The 22,256-nt window shown below is 26.5% G+C and overlaps 1 protein-coding gene and 1 long non-coding RNA gene across 5 annotated transcripts in view; one reads left to right on the plus strand and one right to left on the minus strand.

Moving 5' to 3' along the window:
• Positions 1–22,256, plus strand: part of Pkc53E (Protein C kinase 53E) — a 102,267-nt gene that overhangs the window by 79,151 nt on the left and 860 nt on the right. Inside the window, exons 5-14 of one of the 4 annotated variants that reach the window (XM_011502935.1) lie at positions 6,341–6,452; positions 13,370–13,498; positions 13,959–14,112; positions 14,932–15,169; positions 15,782–15,913; positions 16,203–16,376; positions 17,101–17,192; positions 17,794–17,995; positions 20,283–20,471; positions 21,631–21,771. In XM_011502935.1, coding sequence (XP_011501237.1) covers positions 6,341–6,452; positions 13,370–13,498; positions 13,959–14,112; positions 14,932–15,169; positions 15,782–15,913; positions 16,203–16,376; positions 17,101–17,192; positions 17,794–17,995; positions 20,283–20,471; positions 21,631–21,771 — 1,563 coding nt within the window. The remainder of the gene's footprint in view (positions 1–6,340; positions 6,453–13,369; positions 13,499–13,958; positions 14,113–14,931; positions 15,170–15,781; positions 15,914–16,202; positions 16,377–17,100; positions 17,193–17,793; positions 17,996–20,282; positions 20,472–21,630; positions 21,772–22,256) is intronic. The other 3 variants (XM_011502938.1, XM_011502934.1, XM_011502936.1) reach the window with 3 other exon arrangements.
• On the minus strand, positions 15,197–16,269 carry LOC105364906 (uncharacterized). The gene is made up of 3 exons (XR_912969.1): positions 16,199–16,269; positions 15,354–15,444; positions 15,197–15,277 (listed from the first exon to the last, which is right to left on the minus strand). It is a non-coding gene; the product is annotated as an uncharacterized LOC105364906 (long non-coding RNA).

The raw sequence follows: 22,256 nt of genomic DNA on the forward strand, positions 1-22,256 counted from the left end.
TAAAATAAATTTTAATATAATAATCGTTCATTACTTGATAATTCATCAATTATCTAAAAACGCAAACTCACATTATTATTTATTAACATTAATTTTATTAATTTTAAATATAAAATGTCTTAATGTTTCTTAATGTGAATGGACAATTGCCACCGTCCAGTCATTTAATCTCCTATTGTCGAAATTGTCCCGGTAATGCTGAAGTAATGATAACTTTTAAGGGATCTATTTTAGATATAAAGAAATTTGAAAGAAATTTTTAATTCTAAATGCAAAGGGGACACTGAGTAATATAAAATATGTGCCAGTAAAGATAAGTAAAGAGGCTGAAATTCACCAACAAACCGGTGATGATATTTAGTATGTTTTTTATATTCTCATCATTTTAATTAAAACACATACGATAGTCCCCTAGCTTAGTTTTGTTGATCTTAGCTTCTTGAAAAAGTGTATTCAAAATGATGAAGTGACACGTAAACATACTGGAACTGATGAACTCTTTTCATGTGAAAGGGTGTTGCGGTATGTTTTCAAAAAAATTGAAAGTATAAATTTATCACTGTCTTCTTTATTCTTTCAAGATAATCATACTTCTTTAATCTTTTTCAAAGTGAAAAGAATGATTATATCGATTATAATCAAAATAACACAACTACACTTGAAATAACTATTATAAAACTATAAGAAAAGTTCAAGATGTAATTTTATACACATTAGTATTATGCGTCAATAAATGCGAACATACTTATTAAATGTAGAGACAGAGTATATATTCGTAAATTCGATTTTAATAGTTAATATTGAAATTAATTTAAAATAATATTTTATTTTTAAAAAATTCTTACTTTACAGCTTATAATACGAATTGTTTTATTTCAACTTAACGTTTGATGAATTCTTCGGATTTAAATCGATGTAATTTACAAAATAAGAATTATATACTTGATTTTACAAGTAAATAGAAGATAATGAAATTGTATTGCTGTTTACATAATTAATGCGTATATTTTTCATAGAAATTGTGATGTACATTTAACGTTATATTAATTTTTCATTGCTATGAAATTACACAGAAATTGATAGGCATAATTTATTCAATATTTTATTGCGTGAATTAAAGTTGATTTTCAATGATTAAATAATAATTATAATTTATAATCGTAAAATCTATAAAAATAAAAGTAATTTGTCTAATTCATTACATACAGTCTTATAATATACTGTATAAATATGTATTTAAAATGTCAATTATAAATATCAATAATATATGCGTGCCATAAGTAATTAATTGGAACTTATACCACAATTAATATATTAACATTAAATCTATATTTATAACATCCTTGTAAAATAATTAGAAAAAATGCAAATTCATAAGAGCGAAAGCCTCTAGTAAGCCGTTATGTCCTTAAAGGGTAAATTATGGAATTAAGTAACCTTGAACTTAATTGTATCTCTACATGTGCCCTTGATCTACGGAACTTATTAATCACAAAAGCAATATTTACTCCTTAAACATAGAGAGTATTTACTTACTCGATAACCATGAGGACAAATAAAGTAACTATCGAATAATAATTTATAATGCTCCAATCGACGATTCATTCATATACTTTAGATATATGCAGTTTTAAGAAATAGTTGCCTAATTTTAATAGGATAAAGTACTTTCTAATACAGTAAACTCTCTAATTGTTACCCGTGACGCACGACTCGTTCGCACAATGTTAATCAACAATATTAATCTTTCTTATCTTTCTTAAGAAAAAATCATTTTTAAATATAAAGATTTACTTATATGTGCATATACGAGATGAAAAAATATAAATAAATTAAAAGTCTTTGGTGCAATACAGCTTCACCTTTGCTTAGCGTATGAAAATGAAATATAATCATATATTGTAAATGATGGAATAATATCTAATGAAAAGTAATATATTAATAGATTATGTAATTTTTAGTTTAACATAATAAAAATATCCGTCTAGATTTATCTATATGTAATCACACGAATTAAAAATCTAACTTGTAAAATTAACTGCATTTTTATTTTTAGAAATTATTATTTAAATACAACGTAAATATTATATAATATACTTGTCGGTTATAATTCTCGTATTATATGTTCTATCATGAAATTATATTATCTCAAATACATTTAAAGTAATAAAAAACATTGACCCTCAATTACAGCTTTATATATATTTATAATAATTTTATTAATATTAATATTTCAGTATGAAAGTTAATAAATATCGAATTAATTAAAGATTTTAATTAATTAATTTATATGCATTTATATATGTAAATATGTATTTTTAAATTATTATATAAATTGCGTTTAATCAGTCTTTAGTTACTATTAGAAAAACAAAAAATTCATGATTTTGAAAATATAATTAGAAAGAGAAGATAATTATTTATAATCACTTAATAAAATTCTGTTATACAATTTCCAATTACATATATTTATATATATATATATATATATATATATATATATATATATATAACAATATACTTTGGCATATACAATCGTATATCAACAATAATTTATTAATATTTATGGTTGTAGTTTTATTTGTTCTTTTAAATCATTTAATATGTAGTAACTTGATTGAAATACATTTTAAAATCTCCAAAACTAAGCAAATAATATTTTTTATAAAATTATTAGTTCGCACGGGTGTGAATTAAAAATTTTGTATAAATAATATCGTGAAATTACTTTTATATTAAAAGTATTTATGAAAAATATACTTAATAATTTATATCGAAACGCATTGATTACATATTTTGAATATTCAAAGAATATGGTTTAATTATAAAACATTACTATTTGTTTAATATTTATTACTGATGTAAGCATTAAAAATTAGAGAATTTCTAAATATGTATATGCGTGGAAGAAAATTTTCTCAATAAATATTTCTTTATCTACAGTAAGAAAATGAAATAGCAGATTTTAGAGATCTTAAAGTAAGTCTTAAGTATCGATAACATTTGTAGTAAAATTATTAGAAATATTAGAAATTTTTCAACTATGATAGTATAAGAATCGAATAAGCTTTTATGAAGATTTATAACGTAATTTATGACATGAAAAGAGCTTGACAGCTCCACGACAGTCAGAAGAAGATTCCATAAGCTTGACATCCTGATATTTATTACATAGTTGTTGTTGATTGATAGTATTTTTTATTCATTTATTATCTTTGAATTTTTTTCAATGACATCTAATTTTTCTGTTATTTTATTATTATTTTTTTTAATATATTTATTAAGAAAAGTAGAAAAATATCGCGGAAATCAATTTTTCTTCTAAATTGATGAGATGCTAGAAAATAATAAGTCGAAACATAAAGACGAAAAATCTTTTTGCGTAATATATATATATATATATTTGATTTATTTAAAATTCTAAATTAAATTATCATAAAGAACAAGAGAGTGATAGAAATAGCCGGTAAACTATGGTGAGTTCCAAGGAAGAACGTTTATCGATTTCTAGTATAAGGTATTTCATGATAATTATACTTATATTATTAAAAAATATTTTTTTACACATATTAATTACACGAAAAAAAAAAAATATATATATATATATATATATATATATGAAGTATAAAATGAGATTTTGCAAATAAATTCAACTACGCTAAATAATAATTATGTACACATAATACATGGATTACAAACAACAGCTGATTTTTATGTCAGAATTCATTAGAATAAAAAAATTGCGTAGAAAAAAGCTTATATAAAGTATATATAATATTAACTGCAATGAAGATTTCAATTTATACATTCGACGAAATAAGATGAATTACGCAGTTTTTACAGTATTAGACTTTAATTGGCCTCTGTCATATTTTAAATAATAATTGCACAATGTCAATAAAATTTAAACGATGCGAATGATAAATTATAGATTTTTTAAAATCTATATTAAAAATTTCAACACATCAATATAAAATTGATTTGAATTTTTCAATAAATTATGATATACAAATGAACTATTTGTTATAACGTTGTAAATTATATTTAATGGAAAGTCAAAGTAGGTAATTATAATTCAATAACAATATTACTTATTAATGAAAATGCATTTTCATTCAATTAACTTGTGAAGTAACACAAAATGCACGCACATATAATTACTTATCGAATATTCAATTACCGATATTCAATAAATAATTTTTACGGAATTGATAGCTTTTGGTGGATGGATCGAATTACTTGGCATCAGTAACCCTAAAAAATAAATAAAATCAAGTAGTCAAGTATCTTGCAGGATTCCTAAAATTTATCTGTCGCTAATAGCAATATAATAATGAGAACTATAACAAGCCATTCAATTATCCGCAATCGAGTTATCAATCGTTTTTCGATATCACTACCCACTCACCTCCCTGATTCTATATTCCCATACATTCGCATCCTTCGTTAAAACTTGTGTCGATTTAATCATGATATCTGGACAAACAATCATCTGCCCGTAGGACCAACGGAATTTTGTCGACGTATCTCATCCTTCCCTCGCCCCTCTTTCACACACACACGCACACGCACACGCACACACAGACACACACACACGCGCGCGCGCGCGCGCGCGCACACAAAATTCTCACTCTTGCTCTCTCTCTCTCTCTCTCATCTATACAATCGCACGCACCATTTCTCTTTTTGGCTTGTTTATTTACTGGTTAATTCGGACTTGGAAAATCAGCAGTCAATATAGATATCCGCGCAAGCTGATCGATTTCAACAAGAATAACACACTAGAGAGGCTGAAAAATACGTTTGACCGGAAATGTTAGTAGACGCTGACACAAATTTAGTATTAAATTTCGGTCTCTACAGGCATATTTGCCTCTATCTCACAATAATAAAAATTTCAAACCTATTTGTACTGAGTAAACACTTTGCCAATATGGCAACACATTGAAATCTTCCTATTTATTAGTTGAACATTGCGAACAAAGTTACAGATTAAATTATACACAATATTATGGGTATACATGTATACGAATAAAATATTGTATATACACATACACTTATTGTATAAACACATATCGTATTTAGGCAACAATATTTTCAAACACGATTCTTTAGAAAAATATGATTTATAAAATTATCAGCTACTAATGACAACGCAACTTCGAAATTAGAGATTTTTGTAAAAGGTATTTTCCCTGCTTCCATAAATAAAAACAAAAAAAAAACAAAAAACAAACAAAAAGAAATTGATAAACTTGATAAAGAAAAGTTAAAAATATCCCTATGTAAGAAATAATATACATTCTGTGTATTTTATGCACATTCGTAAATACAAAAATTACATTTTCAAGCTGATGAAAAAAAAATTCTTTCAAAATATATTAATATATTAATATATATTAATAATAATAATAGGTTCGATTAAAATATTATCTTTATACTTGGTGATGTGATGTTTCCATTTAAAGTTGGCAGTATGATTATAATGGCAAGAGTATAATTTATATAAAAATAAAAATTTCACAGACGGTATTTTAAAAATGAGTAGACGTATATTGTATTTGAAAATCGTACTCGTTCAATTATTTTATATTTTTTGTTTAAAACACAGACGCAATTATCATTTAATAAGTACGTTATAACGATAAATATAATATGTTAAAATGATGGGGAAAATTTATGAAAATTGTTATTCCAGACTGAGTCTCGAAAATATTTTACATATATTAATTACCACTAAATGTAATAGACATCATATAATAAGTTGTTGAAAATTATATCAATAACAATTTATATTTTTATGCGTAGATTTTAATTTTATATTTAAAATTTAAATGTTAATAATATGGTTACGTTTATGCCTTGAAAATCCTTTTCAAAAATTTATTTAATATGCAAAGGATATTTGTGAACATTTTTACATGCCACACGATACTTATCCTTTTAAATTCTTGAAAAATTATTAAACCATACAGAGTTGGCTAGATCCAATGCATAATCCAGAAAACGTATAATGCATAAATATCACCACACTACCTGGATCTCAAACATCGGTAGCCTCGAAGGTAAGGATTGACAATCATGATAGCAAAATCTATAGTTATCCTTAAATACACAGTACACTCTATTAGAGGAAAAGCCATGAAGAGCTTTTTTTTTTACTCTTGAGCTTTTTTTTTCAATCCTTGGGATACTTATTTAACATACCCACAAGTATCATGCATATCAGCTAAGATAAGAGTATTTGTATGTTTACATACAACGATAAATAATAACATCTTCATCGAGACGCACGACAAAGAAAAGCGTCCCCGTGTGACGAGGTCTTTGCTGTTCCCAGGCCGTGAACGTGCCACACAAATGGGAAGTTTTCTCGTTCCTGACGCCGACCTTCTGCGACCACTGCGGCTCGATGCTTCACGGCATCGCGCATCAGGGACTCAAGTGTTCAGGTATATTGGCTCTAATAAACACAACTTCCGCATCGGCAAAATCGTAGTCATGGTATTCCGCTCGATTCCGCAATGTACGCGCGCCAAACGACAAACACACGCGCACACGCACACGCACACGCACACGCACACGCACTCGTACACGCACGCACAAACAAAACAAACAAAAAGCTTTTTCATAACTGAGCTAACCCATAAATGAGTAAACATATTTTTAAGAAACACCTTATGTTCACGCGACGACTTCGCACTTAGTAAATTGGTATTTTAACAATAGGCCGACAATACGAAGATTTTTTCTATTCTTTTCTTTTTGTTTTAATTATTCAGTAGTACGTTGCTACACTCTCTTATCCGTTATTTTTTTTTTTTTTTGTTTTTCTTAGCTTTTCTTTTCTTTTCATTATTCATTCTCATGGCATAAATTAAAGTACGAAATACTTTCATATTATATAGTACGGTAGATAAATCGTCAGAATTTTCATATTTTATTACCTTTAGTATTACGATTAGCTAAATAGAGGATGAAAACAATTTACAATAACTTGTACGTAAATGTATTATCTCTGCGACACTGGATCAGTTTGAAAATAATTCTCATAGTATAGAAGCCTCGAAAATAGCTAACATAACGTCCAATGCAAGTATCAATGAAACAGTATCCTGGCTAATAACTAGTGTCCCTTGATTCGTCATAAATATTGCCAGAGAATTATTACGTGATAGGGTTGCATTGGTATAGTGTTGCAAGCTGTGCTTTTGCTATGACAGGTAAAAGGTACAGTGCCTGCATGTTATAATATTCACATGGTATTGTAATCATACCAGTATTAACTTATTAGTATTTCATGTGTCTCGAATTGCATACGAATTAGATTATAGAGAAAATAAACGATAAATTTACAGCACAATGTCCCGTTTCACATATTATAACCATAAAGACATTATCATTACGTTTTTACTGCTTTCATCAATCTCCTTTTTACCGACAGTATTATTTGCTTTATTAATTTCATTAAAAATCTATAATTCAATCATTTTCAACTTAACTTACAATACAGAAATGTCATAAATAATTAAAAATTAAATTTTTATTCCATTTTCTCATCAAATTACATAGTAATTTTTTTTATGAATTTATCTTAATTCAAATCATTAATTTAAAATGTTTGTGATAAATTTGTAAACCCTTAACTTTGTCAATGTAGTGCAATGTATCAATGTAGTTGAAAGAAAAATCAAAAATATCAAATAGAAAATTTCAGAAATTAATATTCATCAATTTATATGTTATTAACGCGCCATATTATAACTAAATATATAATATTGTGACAAGTTCTATATTATTCGACCACAAAGCGTTTGTTTCATTTTCGTTAATACATTATGTGTGTTCATTTATTTGTGTGCCTCGAAAATGGATTATCAATTATTATCATATTATTAACTTATTATTTACATTGTTAAAAAAAAAAAAAAAAGCCTAATTATTTAAAAAATTCTCACATTTACTTTTTAAAATTTTCGTATTCTACTTCACTATCATAACAATAATGTCTTAAATAAAAAAAAAAGTAATAAAACTTTATAATTAGTTTATAAACTTTTTAAAACTTATTCCTGTGTGAAAATTGATGCTTTTTTTATAGTAAAATAATTAATTAAGTAAATTTATTTACAGCTTTGACTTTATCGAGAATTTAATAATGTAATTTTTCGTTAAATAATTTATAATTATTTCTAATGAATGTTTTATAACAAATTTACACTTGGAGCTTAAACCGACTGAAATCAATTAAATTTATAGTAAAATTTTATTTAAATTCCCATCACTTTTCTATTTAAAATTATTGATTAATAATATGGAACTTCTATTCCGGCAATTCATGTAACTAACTACTCTGATGAACGATGTGTATACTTATCATTCAGATTATAAGCTATTCATTCTGATATATTCCTTTCAGACAAATGACATTATATCTTGATTATATCATTCAATTTTATGGTGGTTTAGAATTATTCTTTTCAACTAATCTTAAAATGACTTTCTTCGTTTATTGAAATAAGATATCCCTATGTCATCGCAATCATAATTTCACAATCTTTCACTTATCTCACAAATCTTTATCCTCATCCAACATTAACGATACATGTATTCTAATTTTGCACGCGTCATAATTATATTCCGTCGGATAGTTCGATCAACGCACTATGATCGCTTCTCTTCCAGAACTCCCTGAACAAATTGCGGAATCAGAGAGATTATTGCGCCGTGATAATAACTTTTATTTCAGTAAATTAAAGTAAATTAAATTAAATTAAATTATTAAATTATTAAATTTATTTATAATTAATTATTTATTTATTGTTAATTTTTTATATTTAATAATTAAATTAAATTAAATTAAATTAAAGTAGCACTACGTAATAACTTATGTGCATTTATTTGCTCTGAATTTTTATATAAGACCAACGATTGCTAACGGTCGATGAAAGCTGCTCAACCAAGTAAATCCGACTTTCACTTGCACCTTTATTACAAAACTTCGAGATGCGCTTAACATTGCCAGCTTTACATAAACATATTTACTTTTTTACGTACGTAATTTCACTTTCACTTTCCCTATAGTTCATCTTATTTCTATTTTACACACCTCGCATAGCTTAAAAACATTGTGCTTTCATTGAATTTCAAAATTATTGTTATAAATATTTTTTTAATACAACAGAACATTAAATAGTAAAATATAAAAGTCATAAAATCATTGCGTTATATTAGCAATAATAAAGTTTTTAATTTGTATTAGAAAGACTCAAATTACATTAATACAATCACGTGATCTACTTATTCCCTTTTATTTCATCGTGCGTACAAATATTCATAAATTTTTATTATTTATAAAACCAACAATTAATTTCTAATAAATTCTTCTTTTGCTTTAAACTGTATCGCTGTACTTTACCTATTCGGATTAAGTGAAAAACTTTGCAATTCAAGAATGCTCGATTAAATTTACGGAAATAGGTTAAAGTCTCAAAAACGATCCAACACTTTGTCATCGACATACATTCTTTTACAAAAAGTCAATTATAATTTCAATAAATTGCCATAAATAATTCTTTGCAAATGAAAAAATAAATTTACAGTTCAACTTCATTAATTTTGTTGAATTTTCGTACTTGAAAATTCAATGTACGTTGTATTAGAGTGGAAAGGGCTATGATTCATATTATAATTACTCTAATAAAATATTATTTTACAATTTATGTACAATTTAAATAGAATAAATTGAATGTGAATAAGTAAAATAGAATAATTAATTCTTAAATAACGATGCAACGTAATGAATTTTCGGACTGTAATAGAAATAATTTAAAAATAGACGCTCTAATAATTAATATTCTAATTAAATAGTGTTCAAAACTAACGTACCTTGTATTCAATTTTTTTTTTTTTTTTTCTAAAAATTCTAATGAAATAATGTCAGAAATTTGGACATATGAGTATTTAAATTTATAGAATTCGTTTATTTTTACGTACAAAATTAATGGGACAATTACTACATGGATATAAATATTAAATACTTATGAATCATTAATTATTTTTGAATTCTTTATTTAACTAAATATTATAAAAATCACGCTCATACAGAGCTGAAAATAGTTACTAGTTTTACAATAAAAGTTATGAAATAAATATAAATTCCACCTGCACACATGCAACCAATAGAGAAAAATAAGTAAATATTTTATTGCTTATAAGTACGTTTAATTACTGGTCCAATAACTAAATGATAATTAATATTTATGTAATACTTTTCAAAAGCATATTAATATTAGGATTATTATCCAAATTCTTTATATACTTTGCAATTTGCAATAATAATTTGGAATCTGTCCAATACATGAAGTTGTCCCACACGCATTAATCAAGCTCCCGATCGCGTCTGAAATCCTATTTTGAGGTGGAAACATACTTGGGCCTTTTCGCGGATCTATAATGGAACTTGAATTGGATTATTTCGAGATCTTTATACAGTGAGTCTAGAATTTAAGAAGAGCCACTATTACGTAGCAAAAGCAAATCAAAATCTTCAGATTTAATGTCACATGTTATTATGTTACTTTTATATCGACGTAGTATACATTTGTAATTTCTATTATGGCAACTTCTATAAAAAGTTTTTTATATTTACTTGTATAGAATTACTTGATAGAGATAATTCTCGATTGAGAAAAATTATAAGTTTCATTAAAAAATCAATCGGCTTTTCATAATTATTTTACAAGATATACATATATAAAAATGTATTTACTTAAATAATAATATTAAAAAATATAAAATCAAGATGATCAAATTTAAATTTTTTTAATATTAACTTTGTCAAGAGAAAATAATAAAAATTTAAACTATTACGATATAGAAAATTTTCTTAAAATAGAAAAAGTTATTTAATAGATAGAAAAATATGTTTGAAATTAAAAAAGATGAGGTCGGTATTTTAAAAATTCAAATATTCTTTTTTTATGATATATTTCTTATTTGTTAATAAGTATATTATTTTTATAGATAATTAATTTCGTCTGTGAATCGAGAATGTATAATCGTACAAAAATTATATGTTCAATTCGATCCGAAAGAATGTGTAATAATTTTATATGGCGTTTAAAAAATATTGAATTTATAAATTTCGAACATTATGTATACTTATTTGTTTTAATGACTAATATAAATTTGTAAATACCTTTCTTTGCCTGTAAAATATAATTCAATATCTATCGTTAAATTCAATGTGTAATTTAGTATTGCAAATAATTAAAATGTACATAGTAATATAAAAAAAAATAATTATAAATAAATAAAAAAAACTATTAATGTATACATCCTTTTATTCTTTATTTATTTATTTATTTTTTTTTTTTTTTTTAGTATATAATATGATTGTACATATTTTTTTAATTAAAAACAGTATTAATCACTAAAGTAATTAAACGATGATTCCTATCTTTACAAATACAATGGTATTTCATTTATTTAAAGTTGTACATAGATAGTATAGATTTAATGCAATAAAGATATAATAGATACTTCAACAATCACACGGTTCTGTAGTTATGTAAATATTTTATATCTGTCAGTCAAATATCCTGATTTGATCAGATCTAAATTATCTCCTATAGTATCTTATGAATTCTCTTGCACGATTACGTGACTTATCGTGATTGACCTTAAAATATCAAAGTCTTTTTATTCCATCCTACGATGATCCAATAAAAATTTCTTTTTCTGCATACTCGAAAGTTCTTTCTTAATTGCTCGATCAATTTATTACTAATACCTCATAAGATGATTTAACCAATTATATAATACATACATATATATATATATATATATATATATATATATATATATATATATGTATGTATAATAACAAATTTGTCTGTAAAAATTTTATATTTTTGTGTATATACTTCTATTTTTCATGCATGCAAGTGTCACTGAACTTGTAATAATTTTTAAGTAGTATATATCTCTGCTGTGTAGGACTTTCATACTTTCATTTCATCGAATGTCTTATATTCACTAACTCAACTTTCTTGTACACAGATTGTTAACTATAATTGTTCTTATTTCTTTTATTTTTTATTTTTTTATAATTATATGTTCAACTAACGGATAATAGTTAGTAACAAATAATGAGTAACATTTTCATAAAGTACATAACATAAATTAGCGTATTAAAAATTGAAATAAAGATTATCCATTTTTTTTTTAAATAAGTACGAAGTCTCAAGAAGATTTGTTCTTTCTGTATACAATCTCTATTTATAAATGTAAATGTAATATCAATATAAGTAATCGTTAATTGTTTCATATAAAAATATTCTATATACGTCTCAAGTAAAATTTTCTAAATATGTTGATTAGCCTATAATGTATACATATATATTATGTGTCGGTTCTTCTAAATATGTCGGTTTTATAATGATGGAATACAGATTTAAAAATAGTAACGAAATGTGGAGATTTGCTTAAATATATTTATTTATAAATATGGATAAACTTTCTTAGTCCCCACGCTAAATTCCTAAATGATAATTATAAATTAACTAAATGATAATATTCGTTATTCTATATTTTTTATCTTCAATTTTCCATGTCTGTAATCTACGTTTGATTTATAGTGTTTTATATCTGAATCAAGTTCTATTAAAAATATTTGCCCAAGATAAAAAAGATAACAGATGCCGGCAGATCGCTTTGAATCCTTATTTTGTACAATATCGGGTTCGTTACTTTGTCTAATGAAATTTTTTCATATTTACTAAGTTTTTAATTATTCATATATATATACATATATATATAGGTTTTCTATATAATTAATTTGATTAAAACGTTAAATAATTAAAACAAGCTAATAAAAACAAAATTTTAACATGTATGTTTACATAGTTTTTCAAAACGTTTACAAAATTGGAACAATCGAACTTGGATTAAATTATTAAAAAATTTTCCAATAAACTTAATTTATGTTACTTGAGATACATAACTTTATTTATTTCTTATTGATAAAGTGCACTTTATATTAAATGAATTCGAAGAATTAATTCTTAACAATTATGTTGTAAGTATGTATATTAAATTTAATAAAAATACTTTGAAATATCTTCACGGAACGTATTCATAGGCGTATAATTACGTTTTGTAAAATTTCAACTAAGCAATGTTTATATGGAAAATAATAACTTATGAGTAAATTGAAAAATGAATGATTAGGCATGAGTAGTTAACCCGTAGTTATTTTGGAACCGTGAGAAAGCGGTGCATAGGCGATTTGCCGGATGGAATTAAATATTTTGGACTTTATACCTTTACCACTGTTAATCGAATGCAATGTGCTGATGGGTCGCAGCATGTGACATGAACGTGCACAAACGATGTGAGGTGAGCGTACCGAATCTCTGCGGATGCGATCACACTGAGAGACGCGGTCGTATTGAGCTCAACGTATCCTGCAGCGGCAACAAGCTAACAGTCGAAAGTAATGTTCTTATCTTTTTATAATTATACGTCATTAGCTTCGTTAAGTTGGAAATGATTTTGTTTTGGAAATGAAGATGTTTCGTTTACATTGAAGTAAAAAAAAATCTTTTATTCATTTTTTGTTACAATGAATTGAATCGTAAATCAAGATGTGTAATTATATTTATCGAGCGGGGCTTTGTAATTTGTTTGACATTTTACACGATATCGAGTATTATGTGGTTTTAATATTAATGTTAAAACAATTAATAAAATTGTCTCGATAATTTGTTATATTAATAATAATAATACTTAATTGACATAAGTATTTTTGTGAATAGTGTTTTTCAATGTTCAACGACCGCATTCCGATTTAATTACATATCGATTTTCTTTATAAGCTTCGTTACTATCAGTGGTATTATATTATTATTATCAATTATTATTCCTTAATTTTTTTATTCACCAATTAATTATAGTTATACAAGGGAGAAATCTTATTCCAATGGATCCGAATGGACTTTCGGATCCATATGTCAAACTAAAGCTAATTCCGGATGGAGAAAATATAAAAAAGAAAACAAAGACAATCAAATCCTCTTTAAATCCAGAATGGAATGAGACAATCATTATGTAAGTAAAAATTTTAAATACAGCAAAAATTAATTACCTTTTATTTCAGAAGTGAAATTTAGCATTTGGAATAATAATAGTTATGTTAGAGTATTTAATCGTAAAAAAATGTTGTAATATCATTTATTCCTGAGTAATATATTTTTTGCATTTTTTTCATACATGTCGTTAAGATGATTTATTCGATATTTTTGGCAAACCCAATACAAATAATAAAGTCGTAGGACTTATAAAAATGGAACACACATACTTGAAATATTGAAGCTTAAACGACTAATTTTGAAGTTCATAAAAAATAAGAACAAAAAATATTTAGCCAATCATATGATAATATTAATAGATATTAAAAAAAAATTAATTACTCCGATATATGTTATTGATATCAGTTTAAAACACTTACATATTAAATAGTATTTAAATATTCATTAATATTAATATTCAATTAATATTCAAATAAATAGTCATTGAATAGTATTTACTTATTTCACTAACCTATTGATTAAATTATCGAACGTTGAAAATGAAACGAAACCTACATTCTTTTAAATTTTTGTATAAAGTAATATTCAAACATAGAATCCGTAGAATTGGACAGAACTGTTTATTAATTTTAATTACGCTTAAAAGTAAATTACATAATGAAATCTTAAGAATAGAAAATCCAAAATAGTCTACTTATCGAAGCTTACATGAATTTTGAAAAGTCCTACCCAAAGCTGAGTACACCTACTTTCCTACGTTATCATTATTTATTCGTAAAGCAGCTGTTTGTATGATTACAACTTTTTTTTTTATTTATTTTTTTTTTTTTTTGTCAAGCGATCTCAAGCCCGATGACAAAGACAGGCGATTGCTCTTGGAAGTATGGGATTGGGATCGCACGTCGCGCAACGACTTCATGGGCTCGTTATCCTTTGGAATCTCCGAATTGATGAAGGCACCAGCTACCGGCTGGTTCAAGCTTCTCACCCAAGAGGAGGGCGAATTCTACAACGTGCCAGTGCCAGAGGAAGGGGTTGACCTCGCCGAGCTCAAGTCGAAAATGCGGGTACGTTCGGTATGTACGTGCTAGTTTGCTATTGCGACTGCGCCACCACCTTTCACTCATACCAAAATACGTAGCTGCATCGTGTTACTTGTAATTGTATTCGATGTTTACCGGATGCTGTAATATTTTTGCTTTATACAGGATTTATTGCTATGATAATCATAAAATTAGAGAGTGGAGATTATGTAAATACCTCACGAGATCGTATTACTCATGTAATCGAGATCTTATCATTCTATCGAAATATCGATATTATTTCCTGTGACTGTGCATACCGTAAGCAGCTTAAAAATAAAAAGATATTAATGATATATTGTAATGGTATTAGCAATTTTAATTTCTCATGTATATTGAAAATAAAACAAAACAAAAAAAAAAACAAAAAAAAAACAAAACAAAAAAAGAAAAATAGAAAGAAAGAACAAAACCAAAGAAATGGAAATTGGAAGAACCGTAGTTAAGCATTGATTGTATGAATTCAAATTGAAAATCAATATATTATTTTATTCAATATTCCTCGATTAACTGAATTGGCTATGAAGAATGTTTTGGCATCTTAAAAGCTTCGCGTCATGCGCTAATAATGTAGAGCATCAACGATGATAATTTTGAATTTTCTAGAAAACTTCCGTCACGAAGAAAGCCCCAACAACACAAGACAAGGAGGTGCCGCATAATATGGGCAAAAGCGATCTTATTCGAGCATCCGATTTCAACTTTTTACAAGTTCTAGGCAAAGGAAGTTTCGGCAAGGTTAGATGAAGTGCACTTTCTAAAAATTTTCGCTTTTATCTTCATACGACGTGCCAAATATTGAAAATACTGTCTAACCAAATAAGATTAGTTACATTTTTCATTTTGTTTTTTGCTTTTTTTTAGCATCACGTAAGAAATTTAGCGAGCCTTATGAAATTAATTATTAAGATTAATTATAAATAAAAAGAAAAATTAAAAAAACAAAGAAAAAATAAATAAATAAATAAGTAAATCATTTTATTTAAAATGGATTTTACAATGTTCGATAATTGTTGAATTTACCAAGGTTTTGCTAGCCGAAAGAAAGGGAACAGACGAGCTTTATGCGATAAAGATCTTAAAGAAAGACATCATCATTCAAGATGACGACGTTGAATGTACGATGGTTGAGAAGCGAGTGCTGGCGTTATCGAATAAGCCGCCTTTCCTCGTACGACTTCACTCCTGTTTCCAGACAATGGTATGTCTCCCTTCAAACACGATGTTCTATGCATTTTGTTTGATATTCGCCTAAAAATGTGGAGAGGGTAGGATTGCCGTTAACTTATATATATATATATATATATATATATATTTGCAATTGAAGAATATCAGAATATATAAAATATTGACAAGCTTTTTCACGCATACGATCTCTCGATCATTTATGCATGACAAGAAGGAAAAAACCTTTTTTCATATGAAAACTATTATTATTGCTGTTGTTATTATTATTATGGCCATTATTATATGCGCTTGAGCCAAAGAAGGTGGATCACTAAATACTAATTCTAATCAATAACGAGTAGATAAATTGTGTTACATTATAAACGGCGCGTAAAATATATATTTATTAAGATGCCGATATAAAAATTTCTAAATTATGATTAGAGCTTCGGTATAATATTATTGCATAATAATCCTATGCGAGGATTGATAAGTTAATGATCGATAAGAAAGCTTTATTAAATGATATATGAATTGAGAAAATGATAAACGGGGGAAATGATTTTTTACGACGATAGATCTTCTAAATTCAAAGCTTATGCCACTTTTCACTTTTCAATGTCTTGTATAACGCTCCTACTGACTAAATAAATAATAAACTTTAGCACTCGGTAGCCCGTTTAGCATATACAGTCGCGATTGAAAGAACGTGATTAAACGTTTTATAAGAGGAAAATGCTGGTACCATAACATTACAGGATCGGCTCTACTTTGTAATGGAGTACGTGAATGGTGGCGATCTTATGTTTCAAATTCAGCAGTGCGGAAAGTTCAAGGAGCCCGTAGCAGTGTAAGTATATAAGGGCAACAATCATTGGCTTCCCGGATGCACTGACTCGCTTTCATAAAGCAATTGTTTTTACAAGACTTTGTTCATACCTATTGTCATTAACCATTTATCAACTGACTTTAAGACAAATGAGATGAGATGTAAAGCTTTCAAGTGGTATAGATATTTTTCTTTTTTCTTTTACATGGGAATTTACAAGGGAACCGAGAGATGCAATAATTATTGTAAAATCAATAAATTTATAATTAATGTAATTTACCTGTCACTCGGTGTGTATATTAATGCGTGAATTATTTGTCAGTGAAAAAGAGGTTTGAAATTATTTACTCGCGTCGACCGCCATTCTTTCCTTTATCTTTACTAATGAATAAAAATGTAATAATGAATACTAATATTAATAATAGCTATCGCGTTGCTGTTGTCGGAAATTATTATTATTGATTAATTTTTTAATTCTTAATTATTCACTTAATTGTAATAATAATAATAATAATAATAATTTACAAGGTATAAAATAGGAGAATAAAACAGGATGGCCCGTTACTTTAACAGAAAGGAATTTTATACGAATCCTTCATTCTAAAGCTCCGTGTCTTTTCAGATTTTACTCGGCGGAAATAGCGATCGGTCTCTTTTTCTTACACTCGCGGGGTATAGTCTACCGGGATCTCAAGCTCGACAATGTGCTGCTGGATCAGGATGGTCATATTAAGATCGCGGATTTTGGTATGTGTAAGGAAGGTATCAATGGGGACAAAACAACTAAAACCTTCTGTGGAACGCCAGATTACATCGCACCCGAGGTACATACGATTTTTTGCTTTAAAATTTCTTCCTCTATTTAAATTCTTTCAAATACTTTTTATTAAATCGAATTCTCATAAATAATGAATTCAGAAACCATATGACAAAGGTGTAATGATATAAGATAAAAAAAAAAAAAAAAAAAAAAAAAAACCCAAAACTCCTCTGTATTTATTATTATTTAGATAATATTAAATCAAATGGACGATACCATTGCATTCTTTGGAGCTAAAGCAGAATGAAATGCTTAAATGAAAATTTATAATAACAATATGGAACATAAGTGAAAGGAAAATTCAATTTCAATAATATTTTAGCGTAAATTTTTATATGAATTTTGAAAATTTTTATTAACTCTAGTATTTATAATTGTATGCGATTAATGTTATCCATTAAATAAAAAAAAGTAACGAAACATAACAATGAAGTCATATGAATTTTCTGGCATAAGAGAGACAGAGAGAGAGAGAGAGAGAGAGAGAGAGAGAGAGAGAGAGGGAACATTTTTTATTTTTTTTGTTTTAAATATTTCTATTATTATATCGACACTATTATTTTATGTCTCTTTCAATACATTATAATATTATCATATTATATCACAAAAAATGAAAATAATTTTCATTCTTTTTAATATTTTCATCTTATTAAATCGGATTCTTACGTAACTCCTTTAATTAGTTATACAATAGGAAAAAATTGCTTTATCTTTTTATTTTCTGTAATTCGAACGATATTTATAATTATGATTACTCCTATCTATAGTACGTTTATTATATAAAATGTTATATCTATTATATAAATTTGGAAGAAAATAAAAAAATGATAATTCCATTGGCTTTTCAATGATTAAAATTATGATTTTCTCTATTACTGAATTCTTATTGCTTAATGGTAAATTAACGTACATTAACTTTTTATCTTACATGGCAGTAAATTTGTAATAATAAACATAAATAATTTATTATCGTTAATTTATATTACAGTGAATTAAATTATGGAGAAATTTTGTTAAGAACTTTATTGAAACTTTCGTTATTTAAAGTAGTTAATTTAATATAATTCTGTTCGTCCATAAATTCTAACAAGTAAATCCTTTTCAGAACTAGAAAAGAGAGATTACTTCTTAACTATTTCAGTCTAGAAAAATGTGCGATAGTGTATATAACATAAATTTACTAGTAGAGATTCATCGTGTTAAGGCTTAATCGCTATTGACTCTACCTTACATGTAATTGTTTATATACTTTTAGCCTTAATATTTGTAGGTCACGTCCTCCATTTACAAGCGAACGATTTATTATAAAATAATATTAGAAATCTTAATATCCTCGATTATTAAATCATGCATAATTAAGCATTTAATTTAGTCATCGTTGCTATTTAATTTTTATTTTCTTATTTTTTTTTTTCTTTCATTTTTCATCCAAAAAGATGAAGTGAAAAGATGAACAAATATTTATCGAATATACGAAATTAATTAAATTTTTTTTTTAAATTGAAAAATATAGCATTGATTGACTTTTTTTTTTAACCTAAAATTCAATAATAATTTTAAGAAAATTTAATAGTTCATTAAATAATTAATTCAATAATTAATAAACATCGACATTGTGAAAATAAGTATGATGAAAAATGCACATTATCGCTTTTTTTAGATTAACAAAAGTATTGTAAATAATGTGCTAGTTTGTACATCACCCACATAGTAAATTTAAATAAATAGGCAAAATTTAATCGATAAAGTATGAGCTTTTTCACAGTTTATAACCAGAAATTAGAAGAAACTTTTAATGTAAATAATGTCGTAAAAAAAAAAAAAAAAAAATTTACTTCTTTTATTTTTAATTAATAATGTCTCTAACGTCGAGTATTAGTTATACAAATAAATTTATAAATACTTTTATACTATTTTTCATTTGGTATTATCATCTTTGTTTCTTCTCTACTAAATCAATATTTATTCATAATAAAATATAAAATAATCTCATACCTGTAATAGGAAATTCCAACGAGCTAGTCCAATTAAAAAATGTTTTAAATTTTAATAATACAACAATAACTGTATTTATTTTACTTTTGTTATCCAACATAAGGAAAATATCCATAATTAAATTATAGATTATTTTTCATATATAATTTTTAAATATTTTAATGATCGTTTTTGTTTTGTAGTTAAATTATAGATTATTGACAAAAAAAAAAAAATCCAACATAATATAAAAATAATATATACTTCTACTCGGATATATTAATTTCTAATGACAGATAATGTGAATGATTTTACAGATTATTTTATACCAACCATATGGAAAATCAGTAGATTGGTGGGCTTATGGAGTTTTACTTTATGAAATGCTCGTTGGACAACCACCATTCGACGGTGAAGACGAAGAAGAACTTTTTGCTGCCATTACCGACCAGAATGTCAGTTATCCTAAAGGTCTTTCCAAGGAGGCCAAGGAGGCTTGCAAAGGAGTAAGTTAAATTATAGTGCTTCTTTCGCTTAATTTTTCTATGTTAATCAATCTTTTTTCTTTATACTAAAATTGCTATTTTATAGTCTACTGTGCTCAAGGAGATATCGAAATTTATTTGACTTAATATTTGAGAAAACAAACAAAAAAAAACAAAAAAAAAAACAAAAAAAAAACTGTATCCGATCACTGTGTAATATATTTATGAAATGGAAGCAAAATGTTTTATAGGAAATTTTCAAATTTTTAAATAGATAAAATTTTATTTATAATATTGCCTAAATTATAAAATTAAGTACCAATATAAAAGCTTAAGTACCAATCACGCATTTTGATTAGAAAATGAAATTAAAGCTTAAATTTCGTCACAAAATTCATATAGAGATCTATGATAGATTAGACTATGCGTATTTTTATCTTTATTAAAATCTATATGGCCTTTCTCATAAATTTTGAATTTAGGGTTCGTAAAACTGCGCGTAAAAATAGTAAATGAAAGCGTATAAATATAAATATAAATAGGACAGAAGATAGTTTTTCATTTTATAATAACAAATTATCGAAATACCGCTTAATCGTTATATCCTCTCATCTATATATTCTTAATCAAATCGTATAATATCATATCGTGTCATATAAAATTCAATTTGTCGACAATCCAAATTCATTTAATTAAGGCTATTTAATAACTGAATTTTCATAAAATTCCGTAAAAGTAACAAGAAAAGAAAGGCCCTTCTAAATGAAGAAAGAAGCTCTACGAAATTTGAGAAATGAACTTTAAGGTAACTACGCGGCAATTCGCAAAAACCCTTTCGCAAGCTTGAAATCTAATTTTTAAGGAGCGATAGAAAGCCCAAAGTTACGTAGGAACTCGCGAGATATTCAACTAGCTCGTCGAGATGAGGTGGGGTGAGCCGTGGAGGAGGAGGTGGGGAGTGGAGGGGGGGGGGTGGAGGGGAGGGTAGTTACCACGGATTTTCTCTTCTCGTGTATCGGAAATCGGGCTTTTGAAATCACGACTTAGCTGGGCGCGTGTGATACGTAGAGGCCGACGAGGGCATCGATAGCCGATTCGCCGCGAAAATATAACCGAGGGTGAGACGCTTCCGCGTTTTATAAAGAATAGAATTGTAACGCCACTTCGTGCTTCTGCTCAGTTTCTCACGAAGAACCCGAGCAAGCGATTGGGATGCGGATCACGAGGCGAGGACGATGTACGAGGTCACGCCTTCTTCCGTCGCATCGACTGGGAGAGGATCGAGAATCGCGAGGTTCAGCCACCGTTCAAGCCCAAAATTGTAAGAGCCCTGTATATTTTCCATTATTTACTTTCTCTAACATTTCTACATCTAACATTGCAAAAATAGTCGATATTGCAAATATGCGAGTATTCCTTCGTTCTCACGCATGCATGTACATACGTATTTAGGTTTAAGTTAATTAAGTCGTTGTAATTACTTTTTTCTTAATGTTTAATATAAAAAAAAAAAAAAAAAGAAAAAAACAATTCGTGTCATTAATTCATGCATTTACTGTTGTACATTTTATTTTCAATATTTTTTCGGAATATTTTAATACATATTAATGTCTAACTATGAAAAGTAGGTTAAAATAATTTGCGAACCAAGTTTTCTTATTTTCAAATAAGACAACTAATGTAACCATAAGCTATTTCCAAGATGAAAGACGATTATACTTAATGAATGAGTTTAATTATGCAAGTATTCGTCAAAATATATTAATTATATTATGTATAAAACATCTTAAAGTTCAATGAAAATAA

The sequence above is a fragment of the Ceratosolen solmsi genome, unplaced genomic scaffold, assembly GCF_000503995.2.
Source record: "Ceratosolen solmsi marchali unplaced genomic scaffold, CerSol_1.0 scaffold61, whole genome shotgun sequence".
NCBI classification, from domain to species: Eukaryota; Metazoa; Arthropoda; class Insecta; order Hymenoptera; family Agaonidae; genus Ceratosolen; species Ceratosolen solmsi.